The sequence below is a fragment of the Scylla paramamosain genome, chromosome 32 (genome assembly GCF_035594125.1).
Source record: "Scylla paramamosain isolate STU-SP2022 chromosome 32, ASM3559412v1, whole genome shotgun sequence".
NCBI classification, from domain to species: domain Eukaryota; kingdom Metazoa; phylum Arthropoda; class Malacostraca; order Decapoda; family Portunidae; genus Scylla; species Scylla paramamosain.
This window is the reverse complement of record NC_087182.1, coordinates 330001-352277: the sequence shown is the minus strand read 5'-3', so window position 1 is coordinate 352277 and position 22277 is coordinate 330001. Positions and strand designations below refer to the sequence as shown.

The 22277-nt window shown below is 45.4% G+C and overlaps 1 protein-coding gene across 9 annotated transcripts in view; it reads right to left on the bottom strand.

Moving 5' to 3' along the window:
• The window catches only part of LOC135088936 (segmentation protein cap'n'collar-like), a 136444-nt gene that overhangs the window by 28363 nt on the left and 85804 nt on the right, over positions 1-22277 (bottom strand). Inside the window, exon 2 of one of the 9 annotated variants that reach the window (XM_063984005.1) lies at positions 11618-11665. The exons of 7 other annotated variants lie outside the window; for them this stretch is intronic. In XM_063984005.1, the coding sequence (XP_063840075.1) occupies positions 11618-11665 (48 nt within the window). Of the gene's footprint in view, positions 1-8798; positions 9180-11617; positions 11666-22277 lie in introns of those variants that run through there. One more of the 9 variants, XM_063983997.1, reaches the window with a different exon arrangement.

Below are 22277 nucleotides of genomic sequence, written 5' to 3'. Positions count from 1 at the left end.
GAGAAAAGAAGAAGAGGGAGGAGGAGGAGGAGGAGGAGGAGGAGGAGGAGGAGGAGGAGGAGGAGGAGGAGGAGGAGGAGGAGGAGGAGGAGGAGGAGGAGGAGGAGGAGGAGGAGAAGAAGAAGAAGAAGAAGAAGAAGAAGAAGAAGAAGAAGAAGAAGAAAGAAGAAGAAGAAGAAGAAGAAGAAGAAGAAGAGAGAGAGAGAGAGAGAGAGAGAGAGAGAGAGAGAGAGAGAGAGAGAGAGAGAGAGAGAGAGAGAGAGAGAGAGAGAGAGAGAGAGAGAGAGAGAGAGGAAAAAAAAAAAAAAAAGAAAGATGAAGATTACAGCAAAAGCAAGAAGCAAGCAGGAAAGAAAGAAACTCCGCCACACCCAACGCAATTTTTGCACATAAGTTAACTGCAACGTGCAAACTCCTAACTGATTCCCTAACAGAGAGAAAAAAGCAGTCAACATTCATTAATAAGAAGGATTAAAGGCAGGCGATCGGTGGTTGGGTACGTGTGAGTGTGGATTAGTGTGGGTGATGGTAAGTGTTACGGCGACCTGACTCTTGCTGCTTCTAATGCTAAAAAAAAAAAAAATCGAGGTAAAGAAGTGTTCGGGGAAACGCAGCGGGCCGAGGGGCGGGAACGTGACTGGCGCTGAGTAAGATGGCCACATCACTACAGATGAATGGATAAAGCTGAACGCAACTAAATGTATGTACAAGAAAGAGAAGAAATAAAAAAAAAAGTCCAGCTTATATACTGGATTGAGTAAATCAGTAGTCTGCTTTTGAATTCTCTACGTGGAGATGAAAGAGAGAGGGAGAAAAAAAATAGAAATAAAACTGGACGAAACTGAATGCAGCTTCATGTAAGTAAGAGAAAATTAAAGAAAGTCTTCCCTAAAAAAAAAAAAAAAAGTTCAAATTATACATTGGGCTGAATGAATTAGTAGTTTACTTTTGAATTCCTTACATGGAAATGGAAAGGAAAGAAAGAAATAAAAAAAAAATCATGTAAAAGTAGAAAGGATGAAAATGATAGAAACCCCCGCTGTTTTGCCTTATAAAGGAGAAAACATTATATGTTATCTACTGCCTACCTACCTATCTATCTATCTGTCTGTCTGCTTAACATCACCGTTCTTAAATACGTAGAATATAATCTGCCGAAATCAGACTGAGAAGCTGTGATGCTGCCTAACCCTAGAAAATCTTCAATGTTAGTGGTGATGAATTTTGAGGCTAATTGCAAAACTTCATCTCCGCCAGGCGCCGATACGCACGATTTGTCCCTGTGAGATTTATGTAATCAGTAGTGGGTTTTTTAATCCCTCGTCCATCATTAAACGCCTGCGTGATAAGTTATGCATTAGATACATAACTCTAAGTGATTTCGAAAGAAAGCAAACAAATATGCCTGGTGTGGTCTGACATAATCTTTAACAAACATTGAATCTGCACGGCTAATTAAGTGACGATAAACGTTTGAATGCAATGAAGTTGTCAGGTGAATGTTTCATATGTCGCCAGCCTCACTGGAAAGTTACGATACTCACTATATGATGATAGCAAGTGTGCGACGTTGCTGGACGCTGTGAAGAATTAAAGGCTTGACATATTGTGGATAAGAGTGTCAAGTAAATCTCTTCCCCTTCGTGTAAAATCTGCATTAATGTATTAATGTATTTCTAAGTGAGTGAGTGCTGTAATTTTCTGCAAGACAAGTCTTTTCAGAGAAAGGGTTATTTCATGATGTCGGTCACAGTACTCTGCTCCTCGTAGTTCAGGAAAAGATTTCTACAAACTCGTCCCAACACCGTGACTGCTAGTGGTGGAGGAGGCTGGCCTGAAGGAAGGAAGGGAGGGAGAGAGGGAGAGAGGGAACCAGAGGAAGGTTTACAGAAATCCCGTAATAAGATTAGCTTTTCACAGTTAATCTCATAGCAGAGTCACGAACATCGGATTTTTCTTTAGATTTTTGTAAGAATTTGAAGTATCCTGCCATTAGCGCCAACCTCACGTCTCCTTCCCTGGTGGCTGGTGTTCCTTCCCGCAGCGCCTTCAGGAAACACTACCAGCGGCAGCAGCAGCGAGGGGTGGCGCCAGAATACAGTTCACGGCTAGCAAGGCAAACCATCCGTGTAGTGAAGGCGACACGCTACCGATCACAACAACACGACGCTCAAAACTATTTTCCTTCGCTCGGAAATTTTTACATTAAACTATCATCCTTCTCGCTCGTCTACTATCTGAAACCAAGGCCCGAGAAAATGCACAACGAGAGAAGACAAATTTGAAGACACTTTGATCGCCATTAATAAAAACCTTTGTCTGTCGTGTGAAGCCTGCGCGGCGAGGAAACATCCTGGGAACAAGGGTGGATGAATTGTACACGGGGGAGAAATACACAGGGTTGAGCGTGGGGGGGATGGTAGGAGGGGTGAGGGAGTGCCGGGGCGGGTTTGGGCGGCGGGATAATGGTGGGCCATCACTCAGATAGATGGGCGTCCGCCACCTCTGTCGTGTTTACAAGAGGCGGCAGACACCTCGCCATCTACCAGGACGTCTCCACTCACCGGCTCCCGTCCCACGCCTTAGCTCCATAAAATATCCTTCTTGATTATTGATGCTTTCCTTGTCTGTATTTATTTACTAAACGCCTTCTTAACACACTCATCTCTTCCTCTCTACTATCTCTACTTCTCTCGCCTTTTTTCTTTTACTTTCTACGCTTCTTTCGGTTTATTTTTTCTGGTATATTTCGTTCCTATCACGCTGATCCATTCCTCTCCATTATCTATGCTTTCCTCGCTTACAGTTCTCTGGTACATTTTGTTTTCGTCTCTTGCATTCCGCCTTGCAGAACCGCGGCAGCGACTCGCCTCAGTACTCGCTGCGACTCACTTCTCTGGTCAGTTCGTTTCATGAGGTGTGATGTTACTTGTGGGATTCCCTCTGTTGTGTTCTGCATGTAATGATATGCTGTGGTGTGGTGTGCGGTGCGGGCCTGGTGGTGTGTGTCGCCCTGCCCAGTCGTCTGGTCTCTTGTGGACTCAGTCCATCAGCGAGACACCATCAGTCACCTGTCCATCGCCTTCGTGAGCCAGTCACTCACTAACAGTCACGGTAACGGCAGCCACAGACCACAAGAATGAAGCTGACATGTCCTCCACACAGCCCACAGTGTTACCTCCTTGTACTTCACTTCTCACTCCACATCTCTGGCCGTCACATCACTGTGCCATGACACTTCACAAGAATTCACCGAGGTTCACGTGGCCGCTTCCCAGCAGAGCAGCAACAAGTGCGGTCGCTGCTACTTTTCCAGACAGACATTGTTGCCTCATTTCACACCTCGACCTTCGCTTCACACTGAGTACCTGAGGGTCACTGAGAACACCTCCATTATCAGCCCAAAGTAGCGCATTCCCTTTCCCACAGCCGTCCTTAATCACGACCCACCTTGAACTGTACGCTACAGTACACGCTCTCAAACATTACGGAATCTTGTGTACTCTTAACAGTGATGCGTTTATGATTCTAGTGACAGTTTAAGGATCCTGTTCCATTAATGAAAATAGAAAAAAAAAAACATCGTTAAATGTCAACTAATCATTTCTATATTATTTGAAAACAGTGCAAATGAAAGGTCCGAGTGTTTAGGAACACGCCAGACATAGGTCCAGAGCGGGCTTGAGGTGTGAGCCAGATAGATCTATGTGGCTCACTTTGAAGTAACTGTGACTCAAACCGGCACGTGAGGCCTCGAGGCGCTCATACATCATAACCGCTCCTAGAGGCTTGAGGGTCTCCTGGACAGGTCGGGGAGGGATCACCACGCGGCTACCTACACTCGCACCCAAGGAAAGTACTCGTTCCTCATACGCTACCACTGTATGATCACTCGCTTTCATTCTGGCTATATTTCAATGGCCACTCAGCACACCAAAAAAGGAATGCTTATAATCTTACTTCTTTAAGCTTAAGAAGTTACAACAGTATAGGGTTCAGTAGCGGTCAAACAGGTATTCTTGTTCTTCTTTGGGCGTTTCCCTAGAGTGAGGGATTGGGGCCATGTACAAGTCTCCTCCAGTTGTTTCTGTTCCTTGTATTGTGACTCCCATCCTTTCTAGTTCTACCGCAATTCCAGCCCTTCATCTCATTCTCTGTCTTCTCCATCTTTTTCCCTCAACTGGTCTTCTCCAGGCGGCCAAAACAAACAGGTATTACTGATCACGATGCAAACTTATAATTCGCCAAACTATAATGACGTGGTCTGGCTCTCTTTGTCAAGTGGTCGACAAGAGGTGTATTTTTAAGTCATCTGCAGGAGAGTGCATTACCAAAAAAAATCATATCTCATTTCTATTCCTTAGATACAAAAACATATTAAGTATTGGTTACACTAATAGGATGATGAGGTAAAAAATACACCGCAGAATGAAGCCTCTTTTGCACATTACAACTCACGCCCTGAATCACGAAGCCTTGTGGAGAGATCCTTTTTGGCACCCTCTCTAACCTCAGCAGGACGTCAAGAGCAAGAAATTGGGGAAGACTACTGAGGTGAAGGAATGCTGGATTGAGGAAGGTAAAGGATGGATGTATATAGGAGGCAAGGCAAGAACAGGTGAGAATAAAGGTGAAACAACAGGCTATGAAGAAATGGAGGAGGGTTACTGAGGTGATGGGATGCTGGATTGAAGTAAGGAATACACGTGCAAGAGGCAAAGTAAAAACACGGGAGGATAAGGACGAAACAAAAGGTTATGAAGCTAAGAAGAATGACTTATACAAAAGAAATTACAAATCTGGGAAAGCTGGGAAGTAAGTTGTCTGTGATAAAATAATGAAGTAATGGGGGCGAAATAAAGGCAGATGCAATGACAGGTGATAGAGGACGAAAGTGTGACGGCTAGATTCAATAAGATATGACCAGGTGTCTCACAGAAAGTTGGGATTTAAGCAAATCAAAAACAATAACATTATAACCGCAGCAGGAAATGGAGAGAGGGAGTCACGTATAGGGAAAAAAAAAAAAAATAATAATAATAATATGAAAAGTGTACTTCGAATATTAGAGAACGAAAGTAGGATGAAATAAATGTTTTGAGATGGATAACCGCAAGAGGAAAGAAACGTCGAAACATACACAATTCAAGAACAAGACGAGGATAAGCGGAACAGGAAATTGAGTGTGAATCCTTCCATCCATCCATCTAAATCTGGCGTTTGTCTGTTCCTAACAACTCCATCAAGGGACGACCATGATAAGATAGAGAGGGACAACAGGGAAAAATACTGGGATGATTGTAACCAGATAACAGATACACGCCATATCCTTGTAGCTCAGTTAACTGCCATACAGTCATGAGGAAGAGAAAAATGAATGATACAGGAATGAATGTAACCACAACATACTTAGATAACAGATACAAGCCGTGCTTATATTAGCAACACCTGTGGCCAGTGGCTGGGGTGAATGTTCCCTAAACTAACGCTTAGTTACTGCCATACTCAGTCATTGGAAGGAGAAAGACTACTAGTGGTATTCACAAAGCTTGACACATCTGGGAAAATAAGGTTTTAATCTCTCAGAGGGAGAAAGCAGACACCAGCACCATAGGGATGGAAGAGAAGGGGACAAGGCCGGAGTACGCTGCGCCAAGGACAAGTATAGGGAAGGAGACACGGATTAGGCAAGGCTGGTTATAAATCTTGTCTCGTGAACCACTAGTATCAGCACCTTCCGATGCAATAACAGGTTTGGTCGCTTCTGCAGTAAAACCAATTTCAGATAATCAGCTTCGGAAGAGTTAGCTGGAGAAAAACCAAGTAGTTCGTGTACTGCGTGATGAGGTGCAGACGCTGTAATGTTGCCATCATTATCTTCGTCCTTTTTGTCTTGTGTTCGATACCCACAGACATTCTCTAGGGTGCATTGTGGTGGTGGTGGTGGTGGTGGTGTGTGTGTGTGTGTGTGTGTGTGTGTGTGTGTGTGTGTGTGTGTGTGTGTGTGTGTGTGTGTGTGTGTGTGTGTGTGTGTGTGTGTGTGTACTTTATACTATCACCACAATCACTGTATCCATCAGTGTCATCACCATTGCCACTGTCACCTCACAGTCACCATCACTATCACTACCGTCACTATTATTAATTCTGAACGAAACTCATACATCACAATCATCACCACTACGATCATCAACACCACCACTACTCCTACGATGCACCACTGTACAACACCACTAACTTTATCACCGCAACTAGCACGCTTAGATGTCACCATAGCACCAACCATCACTATTCATTACCACTTTCACCAGCGGGGATGTCGATAGTGCTGATAACGTCACCATCATCACCATACCGCACCATTAAGTGTTGTGTCCTCGCCCCCACAGTCAGCCCTACCATTACTACAATCATCATCATCACCATTAATCATCACCAGGGCCACACTAGCCACCAGCGTCACCACTCCTTACCATCACCAACCTTGTCACCACCCTCAACACCATTATTGTACACTTTTACCTCCACCTCTAGTACACACACACACACACACACACACACACACACACACACACACACACACACACACACACACACACACACACACACACCGGTAAAATATTAATTTCTTCAATCACGAACAGAACGAATAAGAAAAAAATAAGGAAAAAGATTAACAAATTACTTAGGTCAGCGAAATAAGGAAGACAACAAAAGGTGAATAACAACACATGGATAGGTAAAAAAAAAAAAAAAATAAAATAAATAAATAAATAAATAAATAAATAAATAAATAAATAAATAAATAAAAATAAAAAAAACGGGAAAAAATTTGCGCAGATATTCAAGACGATGGAAAGAAAAAAAATAAAATCTACCTTCTTTCTGTATCTCATGAAGAAAGAAAGAAGAAAAAACACTATTTATAATGAGAAGAGAGAACCCTACAGGAGAAACGGCAAGAAGGAAGAGATGAGACGCTGGAGAGGAGAAAAGTGAGAAGAGGGTCGCATCGTCACCGCGACTGTATCAATCAACAGTAATGGTCGAGTTGTCCCCTCCTCCGCCTCGGGTGTTCAGACATAATCAAACACTCCCCAGACCCTGGATAAGAGAATGAACCTCCTGCTACTCTCACTATTTGCTCCTTCTCATCTTCCTCCTTGAAGTTCTCCCTCATCTACTCTTTCTACTCCTCTTCTTCAATATTTTTTTTTTTCAGTCAGACACTCCCTGGACAAGAGAATGAGCCTCCTGCTACTCTTATTACTTGCTACTCCTCCTCCTGCTCCTTGATTCTCTTCCTTATCTGCTCTTCTTTCTTAACAATCTTTTCTGTTGTCTCCTTTATTTCTGGGGTGTTACATAATCTAGCATTCTCCAGACCTGGTTAACAGAACGAACCAACCTCTTGTTCCTCTCACAAGTTGTTCCTCCTCCTCTTCCTTGACGCTCTTCCTCATTTTCCTTTTCTGATCTGCTTTAATTATTGTCTCCTTCATTTCTGGTGGTGTTCTCCTTGGTTTGTGTTACTTCCTTCCCTCTTCTATTTATTTTCCTACTCCTTGTTACATGCCGATAAATTCTCTATCCTTTACTCTTCTTCCTGTTCCTCCTCCTATTCTTCTCTTGAACTCCTCCTCCTCCTCTTCCTTGGTCCGTTCCTTTCCCCGAATTGATCTAGATCGCTGGTATCCGGTTCTTCTAGACTAAGAACTTCCTACATGTCACGTCTTGTCTTGCGAAATGAACACACACACACACACACACACACACACACACACACACACACACACACACACACACACACACACACACACACACACACACACTGTACTATTAGCAGTTTCTCTATACACTTTTATCTCTCTCTCCCTTCCCTTCTGCAACATTCCTATATCCATTGTACTGTCATTGTTTCCCTATACACTTTTTATATATGGTATAGCTAAGTGTATTCCTCATGCTGTTTCTCTATTTCTTCCCTTCAGCAACTTCAAGGGTCCTCTAGACAACACTCTTACATCCAAAGGGTCAGAAAACCTTCCCCATGATTTCGAGAGTGGCGCCACCTCCCGTCTCCTGTTCTTAGTTTTTATTGAAGTGTTCTTTCCACATATACATGTCGATGAAGGCAAAAAGTGCAGAAGCAATATATGTTTTGTACCTCAGCTCCTTGTAGGTTTTCTTTTTACACGTACAATAGCAAAAGGGAAAAAAACTATGTATTTATATATTTGCGGGAATGATAGCTTAGTATATAAATAGATAGATAGATAGATAGATAGATAGATAGTTGGTTGTACTGTAAAAAGTGACTTCCCGAATAGAGTGCAGAAAAGAGAAGATGAACGCTTGACAGTTCATACAGATTATCTGAACTGACTAGGAGAAAAGATGGCAGTCTTTAAGTCCAAGAGAGAGAGAGAGAGAGAGAGAGAGAGAGAGAGAGAGAGAGAGAGAGAGAGAGAGAGAGAGAGAGAGAGAGAGAGAGAGAGAGAGAGAGAGAGAGAGAGAGAGAGAGAGAGAGAGAGAGAGAGAGAGAGAGAGAGAGAGAGAGAGAGAGAGAGAGAGAGAGAGAGAGAGAGAGAGAGAAAGTAAACGAACCAACAGACGGAGAGAGAGAGAGAGAGAGAGAGAGAGAGAGAGAGAGAGAGAGAGAGAGAGAGAGAGAGAGAGAGAGAGAGAGAGAGAGAGAGAGAGAGAGATAGACGGACGCCCAAGCATAAATACACACAAACAAACCAACAGACAGACAGACAGACAGATAGACAGAGTAGCCAGCGGCAGAGGCTCACCTGAAGGAAGGAGGGCAGGGGGTAGGGCGTCATAAGCTCCAGTGTGAAGACAACATGGGCCCAGAGCATACGCCCACACACACACCCACGGACAAGAAAGGCTGGGGAGGCGCGTGGCTGTCACTCCAAGGTTCTACACTGGTCAACTCTTATCACAACAACTGCACTTCATTCCCACCATCCTCACCACTAACACACCACGAGGCAGGGACCGTCTGACACCCGCACCACCACCACGCCACACTACACCACACTACAGCACAACACCGGGGCCTCGCCAAGCAGAGCGACCACCTTCCGCCACACTTGCACACTACACACTGCAACACACTCTGCCTTCTCGACGCTGGATGTCAACGGCGGCCACAGGACACGGCTGGCCATATGGCAAACTGTGCTACCGAACTATCTCCCTCAATAACAGTAATGATAGGATGGTCCACGTTATGGCGGGGAAAATACTATAAATCCTAAGCTGCAGCCCGCGAGCCAGCCAGTCAGCTAGCCAGAGAGAGAGAGAGAGAGAGAGAGAGAGAGAGAGAGAGAGAGAGAGAGAGAGAGAGAGAGAGAGAGAGAGAGAGAGAGAGAGAGAGAGAGAGAGAGAGAGAGAGAGAGAGAGAGAGAGAGAGAGAGAGAGAGAGTCAGGGATTAGAGGTGGAGGTCAAGGAATAAAACAAGTGTCCCCTTGATGAAACAAAAAAAAAGAGAAGAAACCAGAAGACGAAGAAGAAGAAGAAGAAGAAGAAGAAGAAGAAGAAGAAGAAGAAGTGGAAACAAGAGCAAAAGCACGTTCACTTACTTAGGGACTCTTACATAATGATGATATAGTAGTGAGAAACTTGCCTGCCTGCCATCGTACCCCATCCCCCCCCTCTCTCTCTCTCTCTCTCTCTCTCTCTCTCTCTCTCTCTCTCTCTCTCTCTCTCTCTCTCTCTCTCTCTCTCTCTCTCTCCCTCTGTCTCTGCCGTGGTGTTAATTGGGCTACATTAATTCCAGTTGTTAAATGTCACGCTCACACCAGCCTGTCTCTTTTCTGACACTATCTATGCTCCCACACCCTGACCAAGCAGTGTCGCGGCCAGGATGGGAAGGGGAGGGTTGGGTGGTGGTACACGAGGGGCTCCCTTCAGACTCAGAAGCAGCGCCAGTGGTAAGAAAAGAAAGAAAGGACACAGGGGAGCTAATGGTGACAAGATAACGAAGAGAGTCAATGAGTGTGCTTGTTGAAAGAGACTGGATTGTTGGAAAGTTTGGGCTTTCTCATTTTTTCTCTCTCTCTTTCTTTGTCTCCCTGCCGGCGCTAATGCTGGGGGAAAACAACGTACTACATTGAGAGAGAGAGAGAGAGAGAGAGAGAGAGAGAGAGAGAGAGAGAGAGAGAGAGAGAGAGAGAGAGAGAGAGAGAGCATCACGTCCCAAGCCAGTTACTCTCTCTCTCTCTCTCTCTCTCTCTCTCTCTCTCTCTCTCTCTCTCTCTCTCTCTCTCTCTCTCTCTCTCCACCACCACCATCACTAGCACCACCACCACCGCCACCCTCCCAGCCTCAAGACTTGCCTGCCCGTCAGCACTCAATGACTTGGCAAAATTGACCAACCAAATTACACACACACACATCATTAATCCAGCTCCGCATGCTTCATCCCACCACACCGCCCACACCCTCCCACCGGGCTCCGGTACAAGGTTGGGCGAGGAAGCGCAAGGTTGGGCGAGGCTGGGAGATGCTGGGCAAGGCTGGGGGAGGCTGGGAGAAGCTGGGCAAAGCTGGGAGAGGCTGGACGAGGCTGGGCAAGGCTGGGCAAGCCTAGGCAAGGTTGGGCCAGGCTGGGCAAGGCTGGGCAAAGTTGGGCGAGGCTGGGCAAGGCTGGGCGAGGCTGGGCGAAGGCTAACACAGAGAGCACCAAGTTTGATAGCATGGAGATAAAGTGTGAAGAGAGAAGGAAACTGTCAGTATAGGGTTATAAAAGAGAGAAGAGACCTACAGTGGCGAAGGAAAGGACTGGAAAGATTATGGAGTTAAAATAGGATGTGGATGAAGTGTGAAGAGAGAAGGCGGGACTGCATGGCAAAGGCAAGGATAAGAATGAATACTAGATTTGATAAGTCGTGGACGAAGTGCCTAAGGATGAAAGCATAGGAAGGAATAGGTTTGATACGACACAGATAGAATATGAAGAGGAGGAGGAGGAGGAGGAGGACAGACACTGCATGGCTTCGAAAGCTTTCCCAGTACAGCACAAAAAAAAAAAAAAAAAAAAAAAAATCTCGCAAGAATAAGAGAAATTAAGGAACGAAGTAAGGACCAGCACCACAAGGCCGGTAATGACAGAGAGGCTGACGAGTGGTAAAGGACACACTGCTTTGCATAAATAAACATCCATTGGAACCACTCAGTCTGCGCGGGACCTTCACCACCTAGAGGCCACGGAGAAAATCACGCTAGTACTCACGCCCGCATTCTTAAATGTCTCGTCCTTTTACCTCCATTACTTTGAACAGACTCTAGTAGAAATGATCAAGGATTTTGAGTGTTTTAATGATTCTACTGGTACCTTTAAGGAGTATTCTGTACCGTCAGTGGAAAAAAAAACATCCTTGAGAACTCGACTTATCATCTTCTTGATCAGAGAGAACACGAGCCTCAGTCTTAAGCCACTGCAGACAGCTCCCCGGTGTTCAGCATTAAGAGATACTGACTTACATTTTACGTTCCTCGTGTTAAGATTGAGGAAATGAGTTAGGAAATACCAGAGATGTTATGGGAGGTCACAGGGAGTTTGGAAGGACTTGTAATGAAAAGGGACATTCCTTTACCTACCTGTTCCCCTTTCTCTTCCGCCAGGTGTGAACAGAATCGCCATCTTACCTGTCGGGTGAAGAAATTTATATATTAGTACATTACCCATGTTCTCTTTCTCTAAGTAGGTAAGGAAAAAATTAATGTTTTAGTTATTCATCCTCTCTCTCTCTCTCTCTCTCTCTCTCTCTCTCTCTCTCTCTCTCTCTCTCTCTCTCTCTCTCTCTCTGATGAACGAGTCACCTACTGTCACTATGCGTCACATTTATTTTTGTGATATCCTCGCCTTGACAATCCACACCACACACCCTCCACGCCCGCCCACCCACCCACCCACCCACCCACGATAAGCCTCATTCATACTAACACACATTCACCCACCCGCGTAACACCATCCAGCCTCGTCCATCACTGTAAGATTATTGTGGGTGCGCGCATGCTCAGAAGCGGCACACGGGCGGCGGGATATGGGGCAACCAACTTATTGTTACACGCTGACAAAGGCGCGGTGATGCAACTCCTGAAACAAAGCCCGAATGGGAGGGATTCAGAAAGACTGTCATTCGAAGCCCGATCCTGATGAGTGTGTATGTGCCGTTCATTTCGCAGGCAAGAAAACACAAAATTTAAAAGGCTATATGAATTAGTGCATGGGGATGATAGGTGGAGATAGTTGTTTCATGCAGGGATTGCGATGTGTTGGCCTGATATCCTTCTTGCAGCTTCCCTCATTTGCTTATGTTCATATTTTTTTAAGAAGGTACATTTTGTGCTCAGTTTAGAAAGAAAGAAAAAAAGATATATATATATATATATATATATATATATATATATATATATATATATATATATATATATATATATATATATATATATATATATATATACGACGCATGAAATCTGACGTTACACGCTGCGCACACAATGTACTCGTATCTCCACCCACACACTCACCCACCCACCCACAAAAAGATCGATACATGCAAGTACAGACATTCATACATAATTTTCTGTGCATATATTTTTTCTCCGTGTTATTTGTTTAATGAAAACCCTTCTTGTTGTCAATGCTTTCCTTCTATTATTATTCCATTCATTTATCATATGAAAAAGGAGGAGGAGGAGGAGGAGGAGGAGGAGGAGGAGGAGGAGGTAGAGATGATGATGTGTATTCCTTTTTCAGTCATTACAGCTTAAGCAACAGGTTTTGGTATCTCGGATTCCCGCAGTGACCTGTCTTGACTCTGCATGAGGAGGAGGAGGAGGAGGAGGAGGAGGAGGAGGAGGAGGAGGAGGAGGAGGAGGAGAAATACAACGGGATGCAAAGGAAAGCCAAACAGCAACACATCTTTTGATCCTTGCAAGGCTGTTTGGTAACTACTTCTAACTAGCTACAGGGAATAGAGACAGGACAGCACAGCAGAGAGGAGGAGGAGGAGGAGGAGGAGGAGATGATTGCGTCTGTCCCTTTTGTCAAGAGTTGGTAAATAAACAGCAAATGTGTATTATTTCACAATATCAATCTACCTCGTGATTAATCAAAGAGTGAATTTAAATTTCAAGACGAAAACAACATTTATTGCCATTTTTTTTGTTTATTTTTGGCTTGAAGAATCGCCATTCCATGTGTGTGTGTGTGTGTGTGTGTGTGTGTGTGTGTGTGTGTGTGTGTGTGTGTGTGTGTGTGTGTGTGTGTGTGTGTGTGTGTGTGTGTGTGTGGTCACGCGCGGTGCTCTGTCACTCAGCAGGTGTGATAACTTACCTGGAGGTCCGCTCCTCCACACCTATCCCCCTCACCTTCCCCTTTCCTATATCTCTTACTTCAGACACTGCAGCTCATCACGAACAGCCTCGCAAGGGCTAACCAGTCTGCTGCTGCTTACACTTTCTTCGTAAACTAACCTGGGAACAGGACGCGTGAGGATAAGGAAAAGGTGCGAACACATGTTAATCTCACCCATGTACCTTGGTATTGTGTCTTGGTGAAAAAGAAAGAGTGGCCAGGTTCGAGTCCTACATCCACTTCAAGCTACACCTTTACCAACACACCTGTGCACTAACTCATTCTAATATACTGCCCGGAACACCGTTACCTATCACTGTATCGTGCCTCCATCTCCTTGCACAGTAACGGTGATGGCAAACTGTTTCTATGTACCATCTACAAACTCCTTGTGTACCCTGTGTGGTTCGAGGGTACACTATGAACACTCTACACCCTCCACGGGGAGACCAGTGGCTGCCGCACGCCCTATATGAACCGGGTACGTCGACCATATATCATTTTTTTTTTCTCTCTCTCCTTCACTCGCGTCATCCATCTCGGTGAATGATGCCCTGGAGTGGCCGGCTGGCTGGTGAGTTCCGATCCCGGCCTGCCGGGTTCAGCATCCCACGTACACAGCGCTATCTCGGCGCAGCGTAAGTTGCCGTGAGTCACACACAGAGAAGACAGGACGCGAGGACAATATACGAGTATAGTGGTAGATATTCTTGAGGTGTAAGAACGAAAATCTTTACACTCTTATGTACCCCAACAATATTTAATCATTCCTTTAGTTTTTTTTTTTTTCAGTAGTACGCAACACTAACTTGGCATACGTCGTCGCGAGTCACACACAGACCTTCCAACAGTGGGGAAACACCGAAGGAGTTGCTGTTGGAATAAAGCTAAGTTGTGCTCTATCTTCATCTACATTCTCCATACTTAACATCTCGATCCACAAATGATTCAGATCAACACCAACGTAGTAACGGAGAACGGTGCGGGGACAGAGCTATGGAGCTGAATTTACATGCTAATACATACACGGGATGTTGTTGTCTTCATCGGGAATCAAGCATCAAGTATTCATGAGGAGGATTCGCGCCATGTCAGGCCTAAAGAGGTCCAGTGAGTGCTCAGGGAGAAGGTGGGCTGATGTAGTAGAGACGAAATACAGCAGTGATCAAAAGTAGAAGAACCAGTGCTTCCTCCAGTCGACAATCTATCAGTTGTCAGAGTTTGCAAGGAGACATAAGGATATAAGAAAATAAGGGAAGCTGCAAGAAGCTATCAGGCCTACACGCGGCAGTCGCTATATGAAACATACCTACCTATGCCCAGGTATCACACTCAGCACTTTAGAGGACTTCAGAGTGAAGGAAAAGACGTATTGCAAGAGGAAATGAATGCAGAGGATTGGTCTATACTTGTGACCAGGTGTGCACGTAAAGAAGGCTCTTGAGGGAAGTGGGGTGTGCTTGGCAGGACCTGACGCTGGATCCTGTGGGCTGCATGAGGGAGGAAATTGCAGACGTGGTGCCGCCGCAGCGCTCAGACATGTACCCGGCTGATTTATGGCTGCAAGCCGCGTCGTTGTTATTCTCATACTTTAGCCATCTCTCCCTACCATCCTCCTACCTCGCCACAACCGCAGCAACCACTTCAACCACATCCATAGCCAGTAGATTACTACAGGAGCAAAAACTACAACCACTGCCACCATCGCTGCCACTAACTTTTCACACCGCCTCCCTCATACCACAACCATAACCCAAGCGCTGCTACCACACCACCGCCACCACCACCACTACCCACTGCAATATCTTCCTCAAGCCTCCAACAAAACATTCACGCCTCTCTCCCAAGCAACATATAACTTACCACTAAACTTCAGTACAGTTTCCTTACAAGCGTCATTCATTTAGTTCATCTGCTAACAAGTTAAACATTGGGAGTGTCCCGTCTGAGATTATCCGAGCGAAACATTAGTTCCATATGTTGCTTGTCAGTCGATTAGCGGAGCCGGGATAATGCAGGACTGGAGGAGAAGACGACCGCAGCGAAACCAAGGTACAGTCAGCCCGCGCGGGAGTGTGGGAGTGTAGGAAGAACCTCAGGAACTTAAGAACTGTCGTCGCTTGTGGTTAGTCCTGTATTTGGACTCTAATTTTGGCAGTGGAGCAGCTAAGGAGAATGACTGCCAAGACGCCGACGGGCAGACACACGCATGAGAGCATGACAAAAGCAGACACGAGGACACATGGGCAGACAAATGGATACAGACAGGCAAATTGAGGGGCGAGCCTGGACAAGCAGCAAGACAGATAGACAGGTCATCTTCGGGGCGCAGATGGATGAGTATTAAGGAAGACAGTGAGGAAAGAATATGATGATTACATGCCTCAAGTGCGAATGAGAGAGAGAGAGAGAGAGAGAGAGAGAGAGAGAGAGAGAGAGAGAGAGAGAGAGAGAGAGAGAGAGAGAGAGAGAGAGAGAGAGAGAGAGAGAGAGAGAGAGAGAGAGAGAGAGAGAGAGAGAGAGAGAGAGAGAGAGAGAGAGAGAGAGAGAGAGAGAGAGAGAGAGAGAGACAGTGCACGCGCGGTCACTGTCAATATGGAGGAGGTAATGTCTTGGTTCCGGTGTAGATGACGCCGCCTCACATCGCTACCACAATTACTTGCCGCCGCCACCACACTCACCCGCCCATTAAACTATCAGGTTCTGTCTGCTAATCTCGACCCACCAAGGCTGTTGAACTCCGCCAAGCTTTGACAAGTACACTATACGCCCATTACATTAGTACCATATCACCTCCTTACTCCTTTAATTTTTGCCAGTCACGCTACATGCACATTACAATGAAATCTTACCAACTCAATTTACTCCCTTACTTCTGAAACCTGACTATTTTCTCCTATATTTAGTTCATACTTTGCACACACTACATTAGTACCTTATTAACTCCTTACTCCTTAATTCCCGTCTGTCAGGGAGGGTCTCTTGAGTGCTCTTATGAATCCTGACCATGTTCTCCTACCGATAGGTCACGCTATACGCACACTACACTAGTACCATATCATACCAAATCATTACTCACTATTTTCCATTCCGGGGTTGTTAGGTGGGGTCTGAGAGAGAGAGAGAGAGAGAGAGAGAGAGAGAGAGAGAGAGAGAGAGAGAGAGAGAGAGAGAGAGAGAGAGAGAGAGAGAGAGAGAGAGAGAGAGAGAGAGAGAGAGAGAGAGAGAGAGAGAGAGAGAGAGAGAGAGAGAGAGAGAGAGAGAGAGAGAGAGAGAGAGAAGTATTGCATCACTTTATATTCTAAAACCCATAATGAAAACGTGAAAAAATCACACACGAACAGTCATTTGATGCTCATAAACTCTTGCTCTCCACCACATTCCCTTATACGTAACTTCCAGCGGAGAGAAAAGTAGTGGCAGACATAAGCTGGTATTCCAACACTCTATCCTTTTATTGCATCACTTTATACTTTACCGCGCCAAGGAGACAAAAAGAATCAGTCAAGCCACACTCACATGCTAAGCTGTTACAACACGGGCGGTGCTTGACGTGATATAATTGGCGGTAGACAATTTTTCTTAACAGACAGAATTAATTGTCGCAAAGCACGCAGGAGTTAAGAGTAGAGAAGGCCAACCCCGTTACTCTGAACTGTCCCCTTCTTGCTCCCTCCTTCGAGACACATCAGCTAGAGGCTATGAGAGAGAGAGAGAGAGAGAGAGAGAGAGAGAGAGAGAGAGAGAGAGAGAGAGAGAGAGAGAGAGAGAGAGAGAGAGAGAGAGAGAGAGAGAGAGAGAGAGAGAGAGAGAGAGAGAGAGAGAGAGAGAGAGAGAGAGAGAGAGAGAGAGAGAGAGAGACTAATCATTCCCCTAATAATCCCAGCCTCTAACCCTAATGAAACTTCTGTCATTATCCAGCTTCATTCTTTAGCTTCATTCCTTTAGCCTTGCCATCCTGCCATGAGAACACCCACGTGGAAGCATCACACACTCATTACACTTCTACATGCTAGTTAGTCATCATTAGTCATCACATACTCATCACAGCCAGATCACCACACACTCATCACACTTCATCTACACGCCACTCATCATTACTCATCAAACACTTATCACAACCAGGCTACCACACTCATCACAAGCATCACACACTCACCACACGGTCATCACACCTCATCTACACTCCACTTATTATTGGTCATCACAAACAGATTACCACACAGTCACCACAAAGGAGTCATCATACAAATACCACTTAAAAGTCATCACAAGCCGGTCATCACAAGACAAAGGAAAGAGCTTCGCAGAATTATTAAATAAATAGATAAATAAATAAACAAAAAAAGCGACGATAACTGCAGAACAACAGCAGGAACAACAGAAACAACAACAACACCAAGAGTAAAAGCATCAACAGCAACAATATGGGAGCTGGTCTCTCCTTAAGACACTACACTTGACTTTTCCCTTTCCCCGAGCACCGTTGTCACCGTTACTCGCCTTAGCCGCGAGGAAAACACAGTACATACATGCTATTTCGCAATCTCCCTTCACAGTAAAATTAGCAGAGTTAGCAGAGAAACAGCCCCACTGCAGCCTTTCCCTCGCCTGCCTTCCAAGAGACGAGCGTGTAAAATGTCCAGCTAATATCATGGCCGGTGTGTTTTTGGCGCTTTTTTGGTGCTATTTATATCCAGCGGTGGAGACTCGGCCCCTTCATTACTCCACGACACACCGTCGCCTCCTCCCCCTCTTCTCTCGCTCGGAACGTATGCAAGAAAAAAAAAAAGAAAAAAAAACTGTTGAGTTGGTGCTAGAGAGCTGAGCTGTGAGGCCCTGGGTGTTATGAGCTAGGTGTGAGGGGCTGGGTGTGAGGGACTGGTTATGAGGGACTGGGTGTGAGGGGCTGAATGTACAAGCAAGCGTGTAAGAGTGAGGGTGTAAGAATGTGAGGGACCCGCTACACTCTCCCCGAAGGAAATGATACACTCCCACGCGTCCACCTATGAACCAGGATTACCAGGAAGAGAGAAAAAAGTGTCCAGGTCTTGGTTTCAGATTAGCGTCATTGCGATATCATTGTATTTTATGGCCTGAGATTCTCGTGCGCGGAGTACTACACAAAACAATAATGACAGTAGCCAGTGCTCTCTTGCCCCTCGCGAACACGGCGATACGTGTACTTCTGAATTACCTGCCTTCCATTATAAATACCTGAACATATGGCGCAGGTATCGCCAGACACACGCGTTACTTGTCCACACCTTGCTCACACACACACACACACACACACACACACACACACACGGAAAAAACCTTGACTAGTAAAATAAGAATGATAAAAATGCATGCCAAAATATATTTACGATATGAGCAGCAGTGCTTGAAGGGCCTAGCAATGAGGAAGAAGATGGAGGAGGAGGAGGAGGAGGAGAAAGACAAGGAGGAATATGCAAAAAGAAAAGACACAACGGTTCAGGACTTTATGAGGAAGGGTGATGTTACCATGACACAGGAATGCATGGATCACTCTTAAGATCCCAATATGGAGAGTATGAAGACTATATGTTTATTTCTATATTGTTGAGTACGTCAGGGAGACACAGGTGATATTATAAAGCTCCAGATGCCGCTACAAATCCCTCTCTCTCTCTCTCTCTCTCTCTCTCTCTCTCTCTCTCTCTCTCTCTCTCTCTCTCTCTCTCTCTCGCTCACACACACACACACACACACACACACACACACACACACACACACACACACACACACACACACACACACACAGCTGATCTCGTCAAAATCTAAGCTCTTCTACACAACACTCAACGTTACTCTTAGTCTCCTAACCGTAAGTGTAAATAGGGGAGAGAGAGTGAGGGTGGGAGTTTATAGCTGGACTAAAAAGAGAAAGGGATGCTGAAGAAGGCTGTTAAGTTGAATAAAAGAAAAGAGGAGGAGGAGGAGGAGGAGGAGGAGGAGGAGGAGGAGGAGGAGGAGGAGGAGGAGGAGGAGGAGGAAGAGAAAAATTACGGCTGAAAATGTACTACGTGCCTTTGGTAGAATCACTTAAATGTTGAGAGAGAGAGAGAGAGAGAGAGAGAGAGAGAGAGAGAGAGAGAGAGAGAGAGAGAGAGAGAGAGAGAGAGAGAGAGAGAGAGAGAGAGAGAGAGAGAGAGAGAGAGAGAGAGAGAGAGAGAGAGAGCAGATTTCGCTACACACACACACACACATACACCTCATCACCACTCAGCATAACGCGTCACAACCATCGCCACTATCACAAGCACCAGCACCACCACCATCACCACCTACAAAAGTCAACCAGTCGTCTTTCCTTTATCTGCATTGCTGTAAAATTGCATACTTTTACGAGAGAGAGAGAGAGAGAGAGAGAGAGAGAGAGAGAGAGAGAGAGAGAGAGAGAGAGAGAGAGAGAGAGAGAGAGAGAGAGAGAGAGAGAGAGAGAGAGAGAGAGAGTATAGATAAACCAAAAAATCAGTAAAGGGAAAAGAGAAACGAAAAAAAAAGAATAAATGAATCTGAATGAAGTCAGTTTCACATCAATCACGTTATCTTAAGGAATCTGATAAACACCAACAAGTCTGCTCTTTCTTTGTGTTCCTTTGTACTTTATTGTGGATGAGTTTGTAGCGCCGCATTGAAGTCTCTTGCACTAAGCCTAAGGTTCTCTCTCTCTCTCTCTCTCTCTCTCTCTCTCTCTCTCTCTCTCTCTCTCTCTCTCTCTCTCTCTCTCTCTCTCTCTCTCCCTCCTTCCAGCCCTTGCCATCCTCACTATCTACTCAAATCTCGACTACAACACACTCAATTTTTCTCCACAGTGATTGAGAATTGCGTAGCTCGAATTTGGAGAGTTTTCATGTTTTCATTCTGTAGCCAATTAATTTTCTAAGTCGTACAAATATAGTGGAAAACTAAAGTGAATGGCAAAAGTGAGAGAGAGAGAGAGAGAGAGAGAGAGAGAGAGAGAGAGAGAGAGAGAGAGAGAGAGAGAGAGAGAGAGAGAGAGATACTGAAATACAAAGAAGAGGACAATACAAAATACGCTAAAATAAAGACACGAATTAAGAAAGAACACATGTAAAAATGAATAAAAGAAAGAGGAAATCTGGAAGCAGGCAAGGAGGCAGAGGAACAGGGAGGCAGAAAGGTAGGGAGGTAGAGGTAGGGAGGTAGAGAGGCAGGGAGACATGGAGGCAGGGAGGCAAGGAGGCAGGGAGGCAGGGTAGGGCTCAGCTGTCTCTGTAATGCGCGGGTAATAAGCACATATTGTCGCCAACACCATCCGTCATACCACTGACACCTCGCCACCCCTTACCCCCCCCCCTCTCTCTCTCTCTCTCTCTCTCTCTCTCTCTCTCTCTCTCTCTCTCTCTCTCTCTCTCTCTCTCTCTCTCTCTCTCTCTCTCTCTCGTAAGTCGGTTCCTTAAAGGGCACCACGACATTGTTTGGCGCTTTTTTTCCCCTTCAACAAACGCGCAGAAAAACTCACACAATGGAAAGGATGCTGGCGATGGTGGTGGTGGTGGTGGTGGTGGTGGTGGTGGTGGTGGTGGTGGTGGTGGTGATGGTGGTGGTGGTGGTGGTGATGGTGGTGGTGATGGTGATGGCGGGCGGCAGACTCACGTCCTCTCGCCCCTCCCCCTAGTCATGTTCACCATCCATCACAGCCCGTCACCACCTCACACACCGGGTATGAAGACCACCACACACACACACACACACACACACACACACACACACACACACACACACACACACACACACACACACACACACACACACACACACACTCCTCTACCACATCCTCATCACACAGCCCTGCCTCGTCTCTCGTCTCCCGTGTTCTCGTCACCATCACGTCACTTCTTGTTAATAAGACGAGATGACCGCCTCACCATATATATCTGTTTTATTATGGTCTCCCTTCAACACTTCAACTTTCAAGAAGGACGAGACGCTCAGCATAAAGATTTGTCTCGGTGAATGGCAATAAAAACCGTGTTCTCAAATGTTTCGCAGGTTTATCTACATGGGATACCTTTAACAGGGTCTAGTGAAGGTTATTGTGGTTTTCAAGAGTGTCTTTATGATGCTAGTAATAGTTTAACATGGATTCTACATCGTTAATCATCTGTGAGGCCTTTTAAAACACTTATTTTGGGCTTTCAAGGATGCTTTAACGATTCTAGTGATGGTTTAATATGAATTTTGCATCATTAAAGGAAAAAAACATGCATGAGAATCTTACAAATCATCTCCGCGGTCTTTCAAAACAATTCTATTGGAAATCACTAAGGTTTTCAAGGTTCCCATAATTCCAGCGATGATTTAACATGAATTCTGCATCATTAACGGGGGAAACATGCATGAGAACCCAATTTATCACCTCTGTAGCCTTTGAAAACAATGACAGAGAGACGACAAAAGAGTTTAAAAAAATAAAGTCTGCATCACAATTTGAAGCATCACTATTATAGCATGTGTGCGTGTGTGTAAACTTTCAAGTGGCGACTATAGCTCGGCTGTGAGTGTGCTCTCCGTCCTGCAGGTAAGGGACCTTTACTCCCTGTACCAGCACAAAGGCCACCCCAAGGAGACCACGATGAATGCCAAGGTGGAATCGCGTATCGGCGTAGTGTGTCTCGTAACCTGATTCTGGCGGTGAGGTGAGAAATAACAGATATGCTTGGCTGGAACAGTTCTGAGGGCGTTTGGTGACTGTGTAAGGCTAGTTTTCATGATCTGCGTGAATTACAGGACTGGAGGAGGAGGAGGAGGAGGAGGAGGAGGAGGAGGAGCAGGAGGAGGAATACAAAGGAAACCAGGAACATACCTTTTTGGTCCCTATTCGGTTGTTTGATGATGAAGAAAATG